Genomic DNA, 21,660 nt, shown 5'->3' with positions numbered 1-21,660 from the left:
AAAAGTCTTGTCCTCAGAAAAGACTCCCGGTCTTTGCAGAAATGAAAAGAAGCAGGTGTTTTTTACGGCGTATTCACTTTCAAGCCACGAATGTGTCGCAGGCAGGGAGCGTGACAAATGTCCCGTAACCAGTCATCGAGGAGCAAGGCGCGCTGGACAATCAATAGTCCCTTCATCCTGTGCTTTACATATAAAGGGCAGGTATACAGAACCCTTTCGACAGCTCTCGCTAGTCATTTTGAAGACAACTGTTAAAAAACAACGCACGAGTTGGAACGAGACCTTTTGGTTGGAAAAAAAGCCTTGGAGAGAAGCCGACTTACAAGTGGTATTGCACACATCAATGCATATAATCAAGATCGTTCGATGACCAACACTGGTTTTTAGAGCTTAATCAGGAAAAAGACGCAGGTGTTCAGCAGACCTTCGATCACCTTTCGGTGCACAGGAGTACCGCTATCAAACATTATGGTGTCGCAGCGCTGGCAGACAAGGACAAGACTAGGGACGCACACAACTGCACTGAACTTACAACTTTATTTTGGACGCTTTTGATTCGCGCATATATAATTGACAGAAGGATGAAATGAAAAGAAGCAGGCGTTTTTACGGCGCATTCACAAACGCTAGACGAACGCGCCGTGGAGGAGGCGTTGGTCCGGCAGGGCAGCCAGGGTCACGAAATGCGCGTGTTCGCTTCGCAGATCTGAGATAAAGCAGGCAAAATACAAGTTTACTATGATCTTCAGAACTCTTCGGCAAACACACGCAGTCAATAACAAAATCTACTCACTATTGTGATGTCCACAACGTGCGTAGAACCCCTTGCCTAGCGACTTGTTTCCGTTTCCTTGACGGCAATCATCGTTACGCCCGATGGCTTCCGCTACCGACGCACTGCGTGATGCAAACGATCTTACATTCCCTACGTACGTTGGAAGCACGGTATAATCGTGGTTGGAAGCCTCCGGTAGCAAAAAAATGCGGTGCGCTTGCCGCCGCGGTGACGACGCACTCGCCCGCAAGCCGCCGTTCATCGATGTTCGTCGGCAATCGTCGGGCAGTCACTACACTTACTGCTTGTTCCCGAGTTGAACAGAGCCGGAGCAACTTGTCCGGCAAGTCAAACGCGTCCTCGTGCTTCATTCTTCGCTGTGGATCGCCGATACAATGCCTCAAAGCGGCGCATCGCAATTTACGCGGCCGCCATTTTCACTCTCAAACGTTTGAGACTGCTTGTGTCGCTCTCAAAAAAAGGCGCTCAGTTGGCGGCCATATTTAGGTGCTCAACGTCATCATTTCTTTCGTGTTCATGACGTCTGATGACGTCCACCGGTGACGCAGAACTGACCGGTCAGAACTGACCAATAGGACATAGGCCTTTGAGAGCGATTTTGAGAGCGATCCGTTTGAGAGCGGCGCGTAATACGGCCCCAGTACTCATCTTTCTGCTCTCAAAGCACCGACTCATTTGATACCTGTGATTGTACGGTTCAAAATGAGGGAAACAATTGCGGATGTCACACCATATCACGCTACACGACCTCGTAATTCAACAAATCTATATTACTGAAACATTCGCTCCATTACTCTCAAAAATCTGAATCATTAGGAACACATGACTATAGGGTGCCAAAAGCTAAAAATATCACGTATCCCGTTACACTGTCACGTGACTCATCAAAATCGCCTTACAACCTTATTAATCTTAATACGCTCAGAAAGCCCGATCATTTGATACCCATGATTATAGGGTTGGAAAAAAAGGAATTATCGCGCGTGTCCAGAGAAATCATGTTACACTGTCATGTAACTCAGCAAAATCGTTTTACTGCAATAATAGCGTTATTAAGCTCGAAAAGCCCTTTCATTTGATACCCGTGACGATATTGTTGAAAAATGGGACGCATTATCGCGCATGTCAAACCAAATCACGTTACACTGTCACATGACTCATCAAAATCGCCTTACAACCTTACTCATCTTAATACGCTCAGAAAGCCCGATCATTTGATACCCATGATTATAGGGTTGGAAAAAAAGAAATTATCGCGCATGTCCAGAGAAATCATGTTACAGTGTCATGTAACTCAGCGAAATCGTTTTACTGCAATATTCGCGTTATTAAGCTCGTAAAGCCCTTTCATTTGATACCCGTGATGATATTGTTGAAAAATGGGCACATTACGCGCATGACACACCAAATCACGTTACACTGTCACATGACTCATCAAAATCGCTTTACAACCTTATTCATATTAATACGCTGAGAAAGCCCGATCATTTGATACCCATGATTATAAGGTTAAAGAAAAAGCACATTATCGCGCATGTCCAGAGAAATCATGTTACACTGTCATGTAACTCAGCAAAATCGTTTTACTGCAATATTCGCGTTATTAAGCTCGAAAAGCCCTTTCATTTGATACCCGTGATGATATTGTTGAAAAATGGGCACATTATCGCGCATGTCACACCAAATCAAGTTACATTGTCACATGACTCATCAAAATCGCTTTGCAACCTTATTCATATTAATACGCTGAGAAAGCCCGATCATTTGATACCATGATTATAAGGTTAAAGAAATAGCAAATTATCGCGCATGTCCAAAGAAATCATGTTACACTGTCAAGTAACTCAGCAAAATGGTTTTACTGCAATATTCGCGTTATTAAGCTCGTAAAGCCCTTTCATTTGATACCCGTGATGATACTGTTGAAAAAGGGACGGATTATCGCGCATGTCACACCAAATCACGTTACACTGTCACATGAATCATCGAAAGTGTTTTACAACGTTATTAATCTTAATACGCTAGGAAACCCGATCATTTGATACCCATGATTGGAAGGTTAAAGAAAAAGCAAATTATCGCGCATGTCAAGAGAAATCATGTTACACTGTCATGTAACTCAGCAAAATCGTTTTACTGCTATATTCGCCTTATTAAGCTCGAAAAGCCCTTTCATTTGACACCCATGATGATACAGTTGAAAAATGGGCGCATTATCGCACATGTCACACCAAATCACATTACACTGTCACATGACCCACCAAAATCGCTTGACAACATTGTTCATATTAATACGCTCAGAAAGCCCAATTATTTGATGCGCATGATTATAGGGTTGATGAAATAGATTTAATGGTATTGGCTGTCCAGGAACTGTTGAAGTGCGACCAGATTAAAATCAGTGGCGGCAGGATTAAATGTTTGGCGCTTGGATTATTTTCTGTGGCGCCTAGATTAAATTCCATGGCGCTATGATTAAATAGTCTGGCGTTTGGATTAAATTGAGCGGGAAATACTGTAGTTTTATTGGCGAGAAGTCCAAGTCAAATCCAAAGCCACATCAAGCATGAAATCACGTGATTGCAGTTCCGCCATTTTGGCTTTGTGTCGTGGTCGCGTTGTTCACTCGCTGCCTTTCTCTTCGACAACGACGAGTTTTCATCCGCAGGACACGATGGCAACGCAAGTGAAAAAACGCAAAACTCTTTCCCTTGAGCAAAAAGCTCAAATAATCGCCCAAGCAGAAAGCGGAAGGAAGAAAGCGGCAATTGCTGAAGACTTCGGAATTCCTGCAAGTTCGCTGTCAACGATTCTAGGCAATAAGGACAGCGTGAGAATGGCACTTGCTTCAGGCACATCCTCGAAGCACAAAAAGGTGACGCGGCCCCTCCATGAAGAGTTGGACAAAGCAGTGCATGCGTGGTTTGTGGAAGCACGAGCCAACAACGTCCCCCTGTCCGGAAGCATCGTCCAGCAGAAAGCCTTGAACTATGCATGCCTACTTGGCATTGATGATTTAAAAGCCAGCATTGGCTGGCTAAACCGTTTCAAGGCCCGCCATAACATCGTTGGAAAAGTGTTGTGCGGCGAGTCAATGTCAGCAGACGTGGACGGAGCAGCTGCTTGGAAGGCGAGTAACATGGCCGGAATTTTAAGCAACTTCGCGCCTGCAGACATTTACAACGCCGACGAGACCGGGCTATTCTACGAGATGTTGCCGGCTAGGACGCTCGACTTCAAGGGGCAGCGCTGTCACGGCGGCAAACACAGCAAAAAACGCATCACAGTGCTGCTTTGCACAAACATGGATGGCTCGGACAAGCGTCCGCCGTTAGTCATAGGCAAAAGTGCCAAGCCGCGCTGTTTTAAGGGAACTCGTAGCCTACCTGTGCAGTACAAGGCGAACAACAAGTCATGGATGACCCGCGCTATTTTCACCGAGTGGATGATGGCATTCGACCGCGACATGAAGCGGCAGGGCCGTAAAGTTTGCTTGCTTTTGGACAATTGTTCAGCGCATCACTCCGACGAAGTCAAGCTCACTAACACGGAGCTGAGGTTTTTCCCTCCCAATTGCACGTCTGTCTTACAGCCTCTCGATCAGGGCGTGATTCCTAGCCTGAAGCGCGCTTACCGCGGGAGGTTAATTCAGCGGCTGCTTTTCAACACTGAAACCGGCCGAGACACGAAGGTGGACTTGTACGTGGCACTGCAGATTATGTCTGCTGCCTGGAGCACACTGGGGCGCTCAGTAATTGTGAACTGTTTCAGGCACGCCGGATTTGCCGAAGGTCGACCCGTACACTCTGCTGGCTTAACACCAGGCGTTACAGACGACGACGAAGAGGCGTCACCGGCTCCGGGGATCGCGGCCGCCTGGAAAACGCTGGGAGAAATAGGAACCGTGCCGCCTAATCTCGAGCTCGACGAATACATCGGCGCTGACGCTTGTGTTGTTGTTCACGAAGATGTGAGTGATGAGCAGATCATAAAAGCTGCCCGGAATGATAAGGACTCTTCCGATGAAGAAGACGACGACGTACAGGAAGCGCCGGCTGCGGCAACCGCCGTACAGGTGATGGACGCTTTTGATGTCATCAGGAATTTCGTTGCTGTCCGAGACGACGATGTTGCAATGGGTTTGCTGACCGAGTGCGAAAATCGCGTGACGGCGTTGCTCGCCGTGAAGCGTAAGCAAACCAAGCTTACAGATTTTTGGCATTAAACGCCTTTGCTGCTGCTTGGGCAATTCTTTCTGCGTTTCACGTCAAATTTTTGCGATAACGAAGTTCCGCGAGAACGAATTTTTTTTCGTGCACCGTGAATTTCGTTATAGCGGGATTCAACTGTAACTGATGGTCGCTGAGAGTAACAAACTGGATTCCAAGGGAAGGAAAGCGTAGCAGGGGGCGGCAGAAAGTTAGGTGGGCGGATGAGATTAAGAAGTTCGCAGGGGTCAAGTGGATGCAGCTTGCACAGAACCGGGTTAAGTGGAGAAATATGGGAGAGGCCTTCGCCCTGCAGGGGGTATAATCAGGCTGATGATGATGATGAAAGTAAAAGCCTCTAATTTACCATGAAATGGAAACCCTACTGTGACTGAGATGACATATCAAGTCAAGATGAGCGGTGTGTTTCAACCTTGCCAAGTGACGACGGTTGCAGATATTCACGAAACCATGCACAAGAAAGTGGCACTAAGCCGTAACCACACTATGCTAATCACCAAAGAAAAGCTTTGGCGTTGTTTGCACCACAGGAAACTGATTCACTTTGGGTGAAAGACTGGAGGTTGTGGAACGCTCGAGAAAAGCTGAAGAAAAGCACAGTGAGCAGATAGAGTAAGTACAGCCAGGAAAGTCGGAAATACTCCGACAATGTGGCTTAACAGGCCTGCCGTGGTCACACTGTGTATCATGTTTCTCCTAAACTGAAGTCGCTGAATTCGTTTAGCTATTTGACAATGTGCGCATATTCTTGTGACACTATGCAGCCCTTAGGACATACCACAGTGAGGGCGTTCAGCATGGCACCGTCCACCAGGGCCTCGGCGAAGGCGTCCTTGTACTGGGGCAGGCCCACATCGTCCAGCCATCGCAGCACCCACGCAGCGTCCAGCGCGGCCGCTGCCCGGCTGAGTTCGCTCGCCTCTGGCCGCAGGCACTCGACGGCCAGCAGCAGCTTTTTGCGGTGCAATGGGTGGCGCATGCCCAGTTCCTGCAGTGGTGCGCACCACAGCTCGTCAAACCAAGCAAATGCCATAAGCACTGCACATACTGTTACGGGGCGGCAAACCGACGCACACAGAAAACAGAGAGAAGATGGTTGATAACTGAGAGATGATTTAATGAATCGCGGCTGGCCTAGCGAGAGTGCTTCTGCTTGTGCCACTGCCCGCTTCTTTCTCGCTCGTAACAATACCTCAGAAAAAACTTACAAAATGACGAACTGAAGCACAATGCCAGTCAAAAGCTGCTGCAATAGGTTTCTAGTAACCTGGCACCTTTTTTATTTCCACATAATTCAATGCTTGCCATGCGACGATTATGCGGCTTCAAGAAAGCAATATCAGCAGGTGCAATTTCCATAACAAACGTTAGAGCACTCTGTCGCTACGGCATTTGACAGAGAAGCATCGGCTTCCAGACTCAACTTTCGCTGCAGCAGGTACACATCAAAGGAAGTGAAATGCATAAATGCTTCTGTTCCACAATTCCGGTGCAGGGCAAGAAACTATGTGGTCGCAACTATGGCAGAGTGCCCTCCAAGATCATGCTGCTGCACAACCCACTTATCAGTGTACCGATTAAAAGCAAACTGAAAGCATACTGATAGCGAGTATGGCCACACGGCAACTTCAATTGTGGAGATGGTGAAGCAACAATGATGCTCTCGCTAAGTGTGCATCAAATGTTTGGCGAGAGATGCCATCTGCACCACACTGGTGGACACTACCAAGTGCAAATGGTGAGCTCTAAAACGGTGATGCAGGTGCACAAGTATGGGGCAGCATTGGAAATGCATTATGTCAGTACCTTCTCGAGCTCTGAGGCAGTGACCTTGAGGAGGCGGCTGCCGTCCCTGAGGAACGGCTTGCTGCTGTCCCCGTACACGGCCAAGCCCAGCCGCTCCAGCCACTGGGCAATGGTGTCGGGGCCCCACTCACTCACGGGCTTGTCTGTGCTGCACAAGGGGAAACACAGGGTTCGCTCCGGGCACTCGCTTCCCCACAACCATACCCCACAAGTTACAAGCGGCAACACACTGAGACAAAGTACAGTTGATACTGGATATACTGAACTGAAAACAGTACGATATATTGATAATTCAATACATAAAATGTGCTAATGTTGAGCGTATTAGTAAGCCAGAAGCAAATAGTGAGCCCAGACACTAGCGCTGCACTTCTTGCAATGGCATGCTTTCCATTAGCATGCTGCCAGTACGCTGCCATCGGTGGGTGAGCAGGACTTTCCTTCGAAATAAAAAAATATATATAAATAGGAATTCACTGTATTGAGACATGAAAAAGATCCACAGGGCCAGGCTCAATACCCAAGAGAGAGGGGGCCACATTTTAAATTTCGTGCTGAGTGCAAACAATCCTTTGGAAGCAAAGATTTTGCAGACTACCCCAGGACCACAGCATCTGCTTGGGAAGCCTCATGGGAAGAATGCCACTTTTTCCACTGCAAAGCCTTCCAAGATTGCTGTGCCAACAAACAAGCCACCACTACTTTGGCTTGATTTAACTTTCGTTGGCTGCCGTGGAGTGGATGGAAAGCCTAAGAGGGGCACTCGCTATCCGAACTGCATGGCAAGAAAACGTGCCGGAAATTACGCGATTTTGCACGGGCTACTAGGATTCGTGGGCTGTCTCACACGTCTCCTCCATCAAGGATAGAACGCTCACCCAGACTGGCCCCGATCTCCGTGGCACTAGCGGCGCATGCGCGACCCGTGGCCAAATGGCAGAGAGAAGCCCCCACGCCTTGCCTCAAAAAATGCGATGCAACAGCCTCTCCTAAATTCTTTCCTCTCTCCAGGTGAGCCGCTTATCTGATGATGCCGATGGCCCTAGTACAGTCACTGATGATAATACTGGCGATTGAAATGTGGCTGCGGGTTCCACAGGAAGTTTTCCGCAAAAATTATTTTCGCACGCGCTGCGACAATTTCTCGAAAGCTCCAGCGCAGTGTGCTCATACAAGCGGAAATTGCACTCGAAATTGGAGTCTGTCGAGCAAATAGGGAGGGTTGGCAGTATGACAGCATGCACAAACATTGTACACAGTCATTAATCATAGTCATTATGACGCTTTCATATTCTCAGCCATTAATATAGTCATTATGACCCTTTCAGTTTCATGAACAGGAAAAGCAAGTATCAAGCCAAAGCCTGTATATTGTTAAAGTAAGAAAGAAAGTCACTGAACAAGGAACTGAAGCACCTATCCAAGTAAGCTAAAATACGCTGCTACAATAGCAACAAGTGCCACATCAGGTAAAAAAAACATGCGTAAACTCCATAAAACTAATACAACAAGTAAAACTCATCAAAGAAGGCAAAGAAATAGCGAAAAGTAGAAGGGCGTGGCGTGCTCACAAGCTGTGGTTGTTGTGGACAGTGATGGGCGTCCAGCCTAGCCGTGGACCCGTGGTTGCCCGCAGTCCTCCCCGCTGGAAGCTGTCAGAGACGTCCATGGTGTGCGAGTTGCTGCGCCTTAACCTGCGGCCAGAGTCAGGCAGTGATGCACTATACTCGCCAAAGGGCCAAGGAACCCAGAATGCGAGGACAAGTATGCAAGTGTTAGAGCTGCATTAAGGAAAGCAGTCTCATCGCAAGTGGGCACCATTTAGACAGGAACTGTAACCGGGTTTGCCACCATCTACTGAGGGAAAAAGGGTGACGGCGACCACTGTGGCACTCACCCCTGCTCCCCCAACGGGCAGTAGCAAGAGCTTTATGTGCAGGACACCAGCAATTTGCAGGTGCAACAGTACTATTATGGTGGTGAGACCATGTTAAATAGTTGGAGTAGGAAAGCTTTGAAACTTGCAACATGAAATTTTCATACAGCTGTCTAGGGGGATGGAGGTGATACTTGCACTTAGTTCAGGCAAGAGAAAATCAAAATCAACACCATCCTTGCAGGCTCTGGACAGGTCAGTAGAAAATTTGATCTTGTATTTATCCCTGCATAGCCCCCCCAACCCCCCCCCTTTTCAACACAATCTGGGGGGAGGGGGAAAGAGAAGAAAAAAAAATATTGCAAAGTATTGGAAAAATATTGGAAGGTATTTATTTGCATTATGTGCTGAGAGTGCTATAGCATTAAAGGGGCACAGTGATGTTCATCAGGCCTAATTCCAGTCGACCTCTAGGTTCTTTGCACCGTGCCGATGTCAGTTAAAAAAAATTACAAAAATTGGCGCACGGAAACGAGAGTTATTCGGTTTATAAAATTCTAAATACAAGAACAAAAGAACAGCGCGTCTGAGCTGGTGTGAGAGGGAGCCCCTCTCCCATTTCGCTCGCCCAGCGCCCGGCTTGGGCAGAAACTATGAGAAATGCAGCTTTCTGCTGACATGTCGGAAGCTATCTACCATGGTTGCCTGTCCAACTCAACTTGTAGCCGCACTTTTTGGCAGCATCGTTACCATGGTTCACAGCAACCACGTGTGTTGCATGACTGCTGAGGTGTCGGGTTTTGCATTCCAGCCCTTGTTTATGCTGACGATTTCACATCACTATTATGGCGAAACTCGCCGGAACGCCGTTTTGGCGTTCCTCTGGCGTTTATCATTGGTGCTGCCGTGGATCACTCGAGCGCTACCTGTGTGAAATTCGAGAACAAGAATGTGAAGGCAGAAGCGAAGGAGTGGCGTACAGGAGCTAAGGTGAAGCCTATCACATACATGTACAGGGCCAGCAAGGAGGTCATCTGCCGGAAACGACTACTATATGACAACTCCCTGGGCAGTGGGCTGCTGGCGGAGGCCTGCTGTGGAGTGCCACTGACTCGGCTGTGGCGAGCGCACTTCACGAGCGATCTCGACACAACTTGCGCCATCTGTGGAGTGTCGGCAGAAACGATCAGCCACGTGATCTTCGACTGTCCAGCGATTTTGCCGACCTCCGAGATCCGAACGTTGTCAGCTGCCTTGGGATTTGAGGAGCCCGCGGGAGTGAAGCTATCCTTCAAGAACATATGCAGAACTAAAACACCTTTTATTTATTTTCTGCACAGTAAATTGAAGAACACTCGAATGTAAAATCTAATGTGTGTGCTCGACCAATCAGTGAAGCAGCGCCCGAGCAGCCCAAGCGAAAAGGAAATGTCATATCCGTTAGCGAACTTCGCTGTCGTATGCCGCTCACATCGGTGCCAAAATACTGATTATAAAACTGGATTAAAATATTATGCGCTATGATTTCGTCATTATGATTCGGCTTTGGGGCATTGGGAAGGTGTAAAGAACTTAGAGGTCAGCTGGAATTTCGCAGTCTGGCGAACGTCACGTCGCCCGTTTAAGGTGTGCATGCTTTTCCCCTCCTCTGTCGTTTCTGTGTGGTGCACGAATTCAGCCTGTGCACTGCTGATATATACCATCTTCAGCGATATGCTTCTGTGGTTGCACTCTCCACTTGTGGGGGGCCTTCCATTATGATAGATGTACGCAGCTTTAATTTCAGTTACATTACAACCTGATACACGGAGCTATCAACATGCAACTGCACACAGTCAAACACAGCTTCAAACTAATGGGGAGCCCATCACCACATTCAGCCTTGCCACATAATTCTTATGATGTCACACATCCCGGCAGCCAATCAGAAAATTTTTCAAAAATGCTGCCAGATTCCTCCCCCCCCCCTCCTTTTTTTTGGCCAAGTCGCCTTCTAACGCTGTCGCATCAAAACAGCCAGTAGGAGGAGGAGGAGACCCACCTTCCGAGTATCTTCTTGAGGCCCCGCCCCTTGCTGTGCTTGAGGGTGGAGGCGGCCGAAGGGGGCACCGAGTATGTGGGGCAGCCTGGTCGGGCCACCACCAACTCAGGCTGAGCTGTGCAGTTGGCAAGAAAGCAGTAGTGATTTCCAGCTGTCAGTTTCTTCCACTGCGGTCACCGTCTGCCCAACCCATCCAGCTTGCAAACATACGTACGTACTGGCCTCTTTGGGGAGGGGGGGAAAGGTCCTTGGCAAGGCCAAATAAAGTACAAAGCAACAGTGAACCCCTACTAAGACGAAAGTTGCAAAGACAATTTTTTTTTTTTACATGAACGCATATTTAGGATAGAAATAATATGTACAGCAGAATGTCAACAATGATGCGATCCAGAGTCAACAAAAACTTTTGGCATGATACGAAGGTGCAAACTGGAGAAGAACCATATCCTGCAGCACTGAACACTGCCCGTGGCCGGGATTGCTAAGCATGGGGTAGGCACTGGGAGCAATGAGCAGCAGCACTTGGCCAACATGATGCCAACCTTGATAGTGGGCATGCGACCACATATGGCGTCAACTATGGCACAGATTCGGAAGATAAAGTTGAGCAATTTAAATGGTATCTTCAATCAATTTTCTCTCACTTGGCTTGCACTTCTAACGGCTCACAAACAGTAAATAAGTTCATGGAAATGGGTGACAAACATTTTTCAAAACATGGAATCGTGTTTCTATTGCAGTGAACTTAGCACCTGGCCCAGACCATATACAATCGAGTCCACTTATAACAATACCGGTTTTAACAATATATCGGTTACAACAATGAAAACCTGCTGTACTGTCCACTTTTGTATGTTTTCTATGGTTAAATAACCCGCTTACTACAATGCCCCCTTGCCACATTATCGATTATAACCATGAAGTCTGGCTCCTGAGTTCTCGTGCCAAAAGGTAGTGGAATGCGAAATCCTTGAAAAGAAAAAAAAAAGAAAAATTCCAGCTGCTGCACCCTCCCTGCCACGCGCTCATACAATAGAACATGTTTTCTGGCCTTCTCCACATTGTAAGCCAAGCGCGCCTTTCTCCCGCTGCCCTTCCACCCCTCGGAACACAAATGGACTGCGCCCATAGCTCTGCACTGCGCCACCCTCCGAAACACAAATGGACTTCGCCAACGCACCGACAGCGTTGATCCGCTGATCTGCTCACTCGCCCGCTCACCCCTCATTTTGCGCAGTTCTGCAAACGGATTTGGTTGTTAGAGCAAGTTGATTGCGTCGAAGTCGTTCCTGGCCATGCGGTTTCTCCGTCTCGTTTGAATCGCCGCCTAAACGGAAGATGACTGATCCATATGCTGATTAACGGACGACGTTGCCGGTGAAAAGAAAGCGCACGGCTATCGATTTGGAGACGAAGTGCAGTATCGTGAAGGAGTACGCACTATTGCAACCGACGGTGTCGACAATCATCTGCTCCGCTAAGAAGTTCGACAAAGAAAAGTCCTCGCTTGACGGTGGGAGCAAACGTGTTTGACAAGGCGCCTGACGACGACAGTGACGATGACGCGGTAGGGCAGGCAGCCTAACGTTGTTCTCACAAGAGGCCCTGCAGTTGATTCAGTCCCTCTGGGGCTTTGTTTTCGCGAGGTACCTTCCGCTGCACTACGTGGTGTACCTAGATGCCATGGAGAAGGATGTCGACACGCTTTGCGTGAGGCAAGTAAGGTTAACGAACATGGGGTTTTCTCGTGCAAGCCAGTGAGATGTACGTGGTGAGATGCTTGTGGCGATTTCACCCCAGGGGCCTGCGTGCTGCAATCTCCTCTGCTTTTAAATAAAAGTTTCGTCTCTCTCTCTCTCTTCACCTCAGCGTTACTTCAGGATTTCTGAAGCTGAGGGGCAGCCGCGGCAACCTTCTCATATTTTTTACAAGACCCCTTTCGGGGCCACCAAAACGATGTCTCGGCAGAGCTCGCATGTCACTTGCCATCCGTGACCTCTCTCTGCAATTATGCTTTTTTCGTGCAAACCGTTTATAACAATTATCGGTTATAAGAATAGAAATTTCGTGGCACTTGAATACCGTTATAGGTGGATTCGACGGTATCAAATTAGGTTAAAAAAAAAATTCTGAAATTCTGCTGAAATTCTTATTTGATAAAATACTGGCTGCATTGGCCAATTAAATCGGGTTGAACACCAATATTACATGAGTGCCCAATCCGCATTATTGAGTTTAAAAGAGCTGACAGTCTCCCATCATCGTCGCATTGTTTTTCCTTCCGCTTTGCATTCAATATTCTTTATTCCGATAATCACCATAAGATTATTCTTGTCAAATAAATACCAACCAAAAAAAAATATGAAAAAAAAATTCCTTAACGTTTGCATTGGACTCAAAGACTGTCAGCTCCTTTAAACTCTACAACAACGAGCCCCTCATTTCCCTTTCAAATGTGTGCATACAAGCTGCATTATAACATTTGCTGGCTGTAGTATGTTGCAGGCATTTGTAACTCTCTTCCAGAAATGACTTGATGTCGGCGCTTTAACTGATGACCAGAAAAGCATCAACGTAGTCCTTGTCTATAAAAGTGGCAACAAAACACGAACTATAAATAAACTACAGACTGATCTCTCTTATAAGTGTAACACGGTAAATCGTAACACATTATTTACACTGGCTTCATCACTCACCTCCAAGATAACTGTTGTTTCCCCACGTAGCAGCATGGTTTCAGAAAAGGATTTTCTTGTGATACACAACTGACAAAATTTACACATGAAGCTGCTCTATCAATTAACAGTGATAAACATACTGACTGTGTCTTTTTGGATTTCCAAAAGCCTTTGATTTGGTCACATACAATTTACTATTGCTGAAGTTGTGTATGCTCAAAGTTCCACATGTCTTGATAAAATGGCTTGAAACCACACCTTGTTAGTAGAAAGCAATGCGTCATTATCAAAGGGATGAATTAATTGGACGTTACAGTGTTATCAGGTTTCACCCAAGGATCCGTTTTGGGCCTTCTTTTAATATTTATCAACAATGTAGCTGAGCATGCTTCTGGTCGTGTGAGACTGTACGCTGATTACTGCTTAATCTACCATGACGTCATTTGTGTGAACGACTCCCATCAACTGCAATGTGACCTCAACTCAGTCAGCAAGATAAAATTCATAGAACATGATACTAAACTTTTCAATATGCAATGTTCTTCAGTTTACAAACAGAACATAACGCACGGCTACCCAGTAATTTCTAGAAATTTTTCTAGATATAAGCAGTGACTAGTACAAGTCACTTATCGGAGAACACTGTGCGATGTAAAAACCTTGAAATTTAACCAATACTATTACAAGAAGTTTAGCTGAGGCTTGTCATGTAACTCATGCACTGGGGAACACAGCTTGACCTTTTGCTACCTTTAAAACCGTTCTCCCAAAATTCCCAAGGAGACACAACTCCCAGAACTTCCTTCTTGCCAGCCCACCTGGGCCTCCTTCAGACACATTCTTCTATCCATGCTGATATAACAAACACCGCCATTTCAAACACTGTCAAACCGGTCAAGGTCTACTAAAATTACACGCATGTCTGTTGTATATATGCACATTTAGACAAGCAACAGCTACATTAAACACCTAATAAGTTCTTGTGCAAGAAAAAAAAATATCTGCATACAGTGGCCTTGCTCCAGCTATTCAGTGAGCCCTGCCTGCTTTTTCACAAACCAGAATTTCGCATGGGCACACACACGTCCACGAGCACTACATGTGATGGGCCCGTCCTTCTGCCATAACTGAGAAAGACACCAACAAAAAGGCCTGAAAACTACGTGTGCAGAAGCCACACAGGGACTGTGTTGTCCCAGGAGCGAACATGCAACCTCGCTGCAAGGTCATTCAACCCTGCATTCAACATGCCTGGACATGTGCGTGGCATACATACATAAAGAGAAGGTGCTGTCAAATTCTGCGCTTCAGAATGGGCTTAAACGGCGACATGCTTTCCCTGACCTCAATGCAGAAGCTGTGCAGTTGAGCAGGATGCTGCACATGCATGGTGCACATGCATTAAATGATTAAATGGCACTTGTCACCAACAAACATACCTTGAACATAGATATCTTCACGCATCGTTGAAATGAAAGCACATGTTAGCTAACATGTTAACTTGCCTATGAATGGCATTGCTGGCCCAGCAAAATTTGATTCACTGCCTTGATTATCTCCTAAACTCCACCTACTTAGTGTATTAACAACTTGGAAATTATCATTAATAATATATCACAAGCATATGTTCCATACTTAAGCTTTTCATTGAGTTTATATTGCCACTCTTCCGAAATGCAGCCGAGTACTGGGCCGGAGTACCCAGGTTCAAACCTGACCACCTGTGGCTGCGTTTCGATGGCAGTGAGACAGAAGGGCGTCCGTGTACTGTGCGATGTCAGTGCATATTAAAGATGACTCCCAGGTGGTCAAAAATACTACACAGCCCTCAACTACGGCAACCATTTCTCTTGTTCCGCTTTTACTCCAACCTTCGTCCCTTCCCTGTGGCACGGTTCAGGTGTCCACAGAGGAAGTGTGATAGATACTCCACCTTTCCTCTCCTGTAAATCAATTGACCGTTCCACTGCACTAGTTCCACGAGTCTGGCCCATTTTTCAGAGCCTAGGCTGTGCAAACCCCATGGTGCCTTGTGGCAATGCATAAAATTCTCCAGTTGCTCATATTAATCTCAAGGTGTGCCCTTCCTTCACTGGCGCACGTGCAGTCAACATTTGGCGAAGTGAACACCAGTAGACACTCGATTCAACTGCTTGCATGTTATACCACTTCACAGCACATATGTCACCCTGCATAACCCTCTCCTTTCACTGCTTGAACTAAATGAAGTGCGCAATATCCAATGTACAAAGAACTAACATGTTACTAGAACCGTGTTTTTTGACAGGTCTAAAAACACTGCAGCTGAAGCTCCATGATAGTATTTGCTTTTTTTTTTCATGTCCTTTGCACAAAGCCATCAGCACTATCAGCACTCGGCCCTAATGCTTGTTTAATGAGAAGCAACCACATCTCTTAACAGTGACTACTGCCGCATGCAACTGTTTCCAAGATATTCAAGTTTGTCACAGGGTATAAGGAGCGCAGCAAAGGTTGAGGGCCATTACTATTAATACTGCTGCCTCCAAGCTAACTAGAACAAACTCTTGTCATGCGCATTGAACAAATATTATATACACAGTGGAGCCCCGATTATATGTACCCCGTTCAAATGACAACCCGCATTTTTGACGAATCGGGCCCGGCAAATTCTCCATAGGGATAACTTATTAAAAACATTGATTATACGGCACAAAATTATGCACGGCCCGCTTCGTACTACTACCGACGGAATCTGTCTGGAATGAGAGATGATGGTGCAGCTTTTCACTGGCAGACGTCCTGTCACCCCAAGGTGTTCCAAATTGCAATTATGATGGGGACAAGTGCGCACAGTGATGCGATCCAGTGTACAACGGCCTGTAGCGACAGTTCTGCCGACAGCTCTGACTCCACGCATACAATCCCTGCTCGTTGATGCGTGGCGGGTCTCTGTAACTAGGCTACTTTTACGCGCATGTCAGCATTACAAAAATGAAGTTTTACGTTCGTAGAATGAAGTCGCTGTGTCGGCGGTAATAAGAGATCAGACACGCCTGGGATCAGTGGTGGCTAGTTTGAAACACCTTCCGCTGCTGCGTCACATTACAGCCGTCACCAGGTGGGCCGCACATCGCTACAGGGAGCACGCCGCCAGCATGGGTGCACTTGCGCCGCAGGCAAATAAGATTTTCTTTTTTTTTTTCCTCAGAATGATGTGACTGCCTAATACAGACAGTGCTGCAACGGGGTGACTGCGGTTCTAAAGAGTCTCAGCAGGAACAAATGTCGCTCGCATTGGCCGTACTGTCCAATCTGCGCATTGTAAAACGCCTTCAAATAGCCGAAGTAGGTATACAGTCGAAACCAGTTATATCGAACCCGGATATATTGAATTTTGGTTATATCGAACTCACGAAATATCCCCTTGAAAATCCCATGTAAAAGTATAGGAAAGCCGCGTCATATATCGAACTCAATTTCACTGGTCGTTCGATATATCGAACTCCGCACCACGCTCTGGAAAGTGTGCCTTCCCCAAAGACGATCGCATCACCCTTGGCCGTTTGCTGCGTGACGTTTTCAAGCCACGCGCGGAAGGAATGAGAGGGGGACAGTTCGGCGACGGCTGGTCTGGGCAGCGCCGCGCCCATTCTCCAAAGGCGCGCGCATCTGCAGTTGTCGTTTCCCGCGTGCCAACACATGACGTTTGCAAGCCATGTGCGTGGGTGTGCCCATTCTTTTGCCGAGCTCTCTCCTTCAGCACGCGCAACGCATGCGCCAAGCCAGCTCAGCCCGTTTTCAGACAGACGTTGGACGCTTTCTCCAGCGTGTGTTGCGAACCCTCTGCGTGCGGCGGCGGACGTGGCTATGGCGGCTGCGGACGTTAAAAAGCGGCAGGTTCTTTTTTTTTTTTTTTTTTTTTCGGGGATGTTTATTTATTATTTTTTTATCCTTGCATGTATGAATCAGCGAAAGCACGCGGTCAGCTGCTGCGATCATGACGCCTGCCCCAAGCGCGCGCGGCGTAATAAATCGAACCAGGCTTGTGCAATCAAGCCATCACGGGCACTCTGCCAAGTTCGCTCCCCGCCACCCCAGGAGCTATCAAAAGATAAACGCGCCCTGACGTTATCGCTGCACAGCATCTTGGTATGCTGCCAATGAGCTGTGGATGAGACAACCGAAACAGAGTGACGCGCCATCGACATGAAAGCGAAATAGTTCGCGATTTCTGCCACCACGGTGAAATAGAAACCTTGTTTGAGCTGCCGCGGTGGCTCGAGCGGCGAGAGAGACGCAGTTCCAACAAGTTTGAAAATTTTCGCTCTGTCGCTGCCGCTCGTCGCTGAGATCGCTCAGTCGCTTGCATGTGAGCGAGCTGGCCTTAACGCTTTTTTTTTTTTTTTTTAAATTCCCGAGTGCAAAAGTGGAGGGTGGGTTCATTATGCGAGTGGGTTGATTACGCGACAAATACGGCATCGTTTTTTCGCATTGTAAGTGCTGTCACAAGCCGATTTCTGTATATCGAATTATCGATATATCGAACTATTTCGCGATCCCCTTCGAGTTCGATATATCCGGGTTCGACTGTATTTATAGTGCTTTGCGGTAAGCAACGACGCGTTAACTGGAATCCAAAACTACAGATCCGAGTTAGGTAGGCCACTGAAGTCTCGAACGAGGGTTTGTTATTTATTGCCTTTTATCTCCATTTACCTCAGATTGCTAGCTTGCATCACTGTGCGTTCATTGCTCTGAGCTGTGCATACACCCTCATATTACAAAAAAAGAGGCAGCAGAGCAGAAGATATGTGTCAGCGTCGATTCGTAATTTCAGAGCAAACTTTTTTTTTTTTTTTTTGCCAATGACCAATACGAGTTCGGGGATCGACGCTTATGCAGAAATCTATGTAGTATATACTGCCTGTTTTGACCCTTTTATAGGAAGGACCCTTAGGGTGAGCTCGCGAAATCGCGTAATTTTCGCACCCTCATTTGGCAGCCTTAATCTGAAGGAAGTATATGCGCACAAAATGCACGAACTCTTGCTGAATGAAAATAGGGGCGCTTTCATAATGTATGTGAGGGGAAGGAATCAATTTTGGCATCAAGAGGAGCGGATGCATTTATAACACGAGTGCGTGAGTTCTGCTAAACTTCATATTATAATACGCCCAGATTATACGACAGTTTCGAACAGTCCCCTGAAGGTCGTATAATCGAGCTACTACTGTATATTTGTTACTTAATGCATGCTCTTACTTTTTCATAGTTCCCATAGTGCTCATAATGCCTGCTCGTATAATCATCAGCCACCTTTGCAAGAAACAAAAAGCACTTATGTCCTTTTGACCAGGGACATTATGGCCAACAGAAGTCACCAACAGCGAAAGCGAGACAGCAGAGAAAAGTGAAACTTATGAACAGGCTTTCCAGAAAGAGTTCAAAGAAAACTAAAATGAGCCAATCAACTATTTGATGAAGTGAGGGGCCAGAAAAAAATAAAAAGAAAAACATGCAAAACAGAACAACACAGTCAAGAGAACCACCAACACTACATGCTTTGAAGACAGTCTGGAAACGAGATACAATAGAGAAAACAAGTGAAGAGTTGCTTTCCACTGAGCATGCCAGGCAATTAACAAATCAAACTGTTTCCATTAGAGAGCATAGCTTTGTCCTCCTATAAAGTGAAATCTCCTTAATTTAGACCCCGTTAATTCGAAAATTCAAATAATTCGAACTAGAAGTGCAGTCCTAGGCGAAGCCTATGTAAGTTTATGATGTCGGACAATCATTAATTCAAACAATGGGCAGCCTTATGTAAGTTTATGACGTTGGACGATCGTTAATTCGAACAATAAGTAGCTTTACTCTGGTTAATTCGCACGGCGGATCGCGTTGAGGTACAACCTGCGCAGCCTGCAATCCCCAAAATATGCCTCCCCAAACCTCAATTGCATGAAACAATGGTACCTCTGCCCTTTTTGTGCACTATGGCAAGCAAGATGATGGTGGGAAAACCTCCCCATTTCCTAAATGCAACTCAGTCACACAGTTTCAGTTTCACTTCTTCCCGGGGCTGCAATCGGAAGCGCGTGTCAGCAAGTCGCACTTTGCAAGTCGCAAGTCGCATTTTGGATGCTCCTTAGCCTGTCATTGTTACTTTATTTGTAATTTGGGGTGGCGTCAAGCTGCTCAAACACCAACATATACACCTGTCGCGTGCATCTAGATGCTGCCTCCGGTACACTGAAACTACACACACTTGTGTGCAGTCTCACCAAACAGTGCGTTCCACCACGATAACTATGCAGTAAAGCATCCTCAAAATGCGATGGGGCTGTCTCGTGAAGAGGCAGCACTGCAACTGCGTTGCGCTGCGAAAGAGCTGGCAGAGGCCTCTACGATTTTGGAGTGCTTCTTCAACGCTCCTGACTGCGTGTGCAAAATCAAGCACTTAAAAAAAAAAAAAAAAAAAAAACAAAGAATGAAAACACTGTCATTCTTACTTGTGTTTCATTTCTAATGCAGACAACCATCATATAGGAGCTCATTAGATAAAATTACAGTGATGGAAATGGTCTTCAGCGGTGTTGTCAGGCCCATCCGATAATCCAAGCTTTCGGTTAATTTGAGCTTCTCTTTCTATTTCCTTGAAGGCAGAATTAAAGACAGCTCACTGTACATTGCAAGGTAAAGAGAATGAAGCATGCTCCCTTGGCGCGGCCAATGAGTTTGGCAGAAACAGAACTAAGAAGCATAAATGACGCAACTCAATGCTAGAAACACTGAAACTTCAGAATACAAATTTAGGATCCCTTTTTAAGCTTGACATGTGTGAGCCAGTGTCCTTACGTTGTTCTAGTGGAAGCAAACTTTACACACGTGCAGAAAGAAGGTTTAGGACACGTGCCGTTCCAGTGCAACTTTCCGTGTCTCTGTAAAGTTTGCGCCCACGAAAGCATCACAACTCCAACTCAGCCAGCTCTCCATATAGTGCTTTTTTGCTGAGCAAAACATGAACAAATGCCTAGTTTCCCATATCAGCAATGACTCGCTACTACACCGCCATAACTCCTGCATGCCCCACAACTTGTACTGTGAGTGACTGCCCTACGCTCCTTTGGTGCAGAAATGGATCAAAGGTTTTTCCACTGAGGAGGAATGAAACAGGCATGCCCAGTGAAAAGTTTCCCACTTGGTGCGAGAAACACAGAGAGAGAGGAGGTGCAGAGAAGGAGAAACCGTCACCTAGTTCGGGTGCACTGCAGGCTCGGCGCGAGGACCGCAAGCGGAAAAAGCCTTTACCAAAGGAGACACCCGTCGAGCTCTTGCGGCTCCGAAACACTTCTCGGCTGCTGGCTTCTGGGGCAGTGGGGGGCGAAGAGGGGGCGGCCTCCTCAGAGCGCCTCACCTGGTGGCCATGCGAGCGCGGCAGGCTGTTGCTGTACTGGCGCACGCTGCTTAGCTGCAAGAGGAGGGGAACACACGGCACATCACTTGAGATACTACCATGTATAACTCTATCTCATCCCTTCCTTGTAACAGTGCGGAAGCAAGGTGCCCTGCTCAGCCAATTGCGAGGGAGCTTTAAGTGTGCTCCTCCACGCCACATCGTCTGCACGTCATCTGCTTGCAGCGTAAGTAGTAAGAGTGTAAATCTATTTTGCATACGTACGGAACCTTGAAAAACCTTTGGAAAATTCAGAATAGTCTTTTGAGTAACGTTATGATGTTTGTCACATCCATGCTTTTAGTTCATTGCTCGCAAATGAAGCCGCAGCAGCATGGATGGATGGATGGATGGAATATAGGAGCGTCCCCTTTGAAACGGAGTGGTAGCAGTAGCTATCATGCTCATTTTTCTCCCTATATCTTAATTATTGATTTAGATTGGTTAACTAAACCATCATTCTATTTATTAAATTTTTCTTTCTACATTACTAACATTATGTCACTTTTCTGCTTTTAAGCCACCAATCTTCCAGTCGTTTTTTGCTAGTTTCCACCGCCGGTTTATTCACCCGGCCACTGGTATTTCTAAACCCCAGAGCTTCAGGAACAGTGATTGTGCCTGCATCAACTTCCGGATGGATACCATTACATTCAAGTATAATATTGTAGCGTGTGCAACAGCAGCCGCTAGGCGGCAGCTCATCGAGTCTCGTGCGCGGACTGGAAGAAGTGGTCTCGTGGCGTTCGAGAAGAAGCTGAAGTCGGCTGCTGTCTCTCAGTGCTCTCTCTGGACC

General features: G+C 46.7%; 1 protein-coding gene across 2 annotated transcripts in view; it reads right to left on the bottom strand.

Annotated features, from left to right (window-relative positions):
• Liprin-beta (liprin-beta 1) overlaps window positions 1-21,660 on the bottom strand; it is a 77,906-nt gene that overhangs the window by 21,728 nt on the left and 34,518 nt on the right. The window contains exons 8-12 of one of the 2 annotated variants that reach the window (XM_084602554.1): window positions 20,663-20,879; window positions 10,749-10,863; window positions 8,403-8,525; window positions 6,832-6,979; window positions 5,804-6,013 (exon numbers count right to left, since the gene is read on the bottom strand). In XM_084602554.1, coding sequence (XP_084458680.1) covers window positions 5,804-6,013; window positions 6,832-6,979; window positions 8,403-8,525; window positions 10,749-10,863; window positions 20,663-20,879 — 813 coding nt within the window. The remainder of the gene's footprint in view (window positions 1-5,803; window positions 6,014-6,831; window positions 6,980-8,402; window positions 8,526-10,748; window positions 10,864-20,662; window positions 20,880-21,660) is intronic. The other variant, XM_084602555.1, reaches the window with a different exon arrangement.

The sequence above is a fragment of the Amblyomma maculatum genome, chromosome 4 (genome assembly GCF_055883805.1).
Source record: "Amblyomma maculatum isolate TAMU_Amacu chromosome 4, ASM5588380v1, whole genome shotgun sequence".
NCBI classification, from domain to species: domain Eukaryota; kingdom Metazoa; phylum Arthropoda; class Arachnida; order Ixodida; family Ixodidae; genus Amblyomma; species Amblyomma maculatum.
This window is presented reverse-complemented; position numbering and strand designations above follow the sequence as displayed.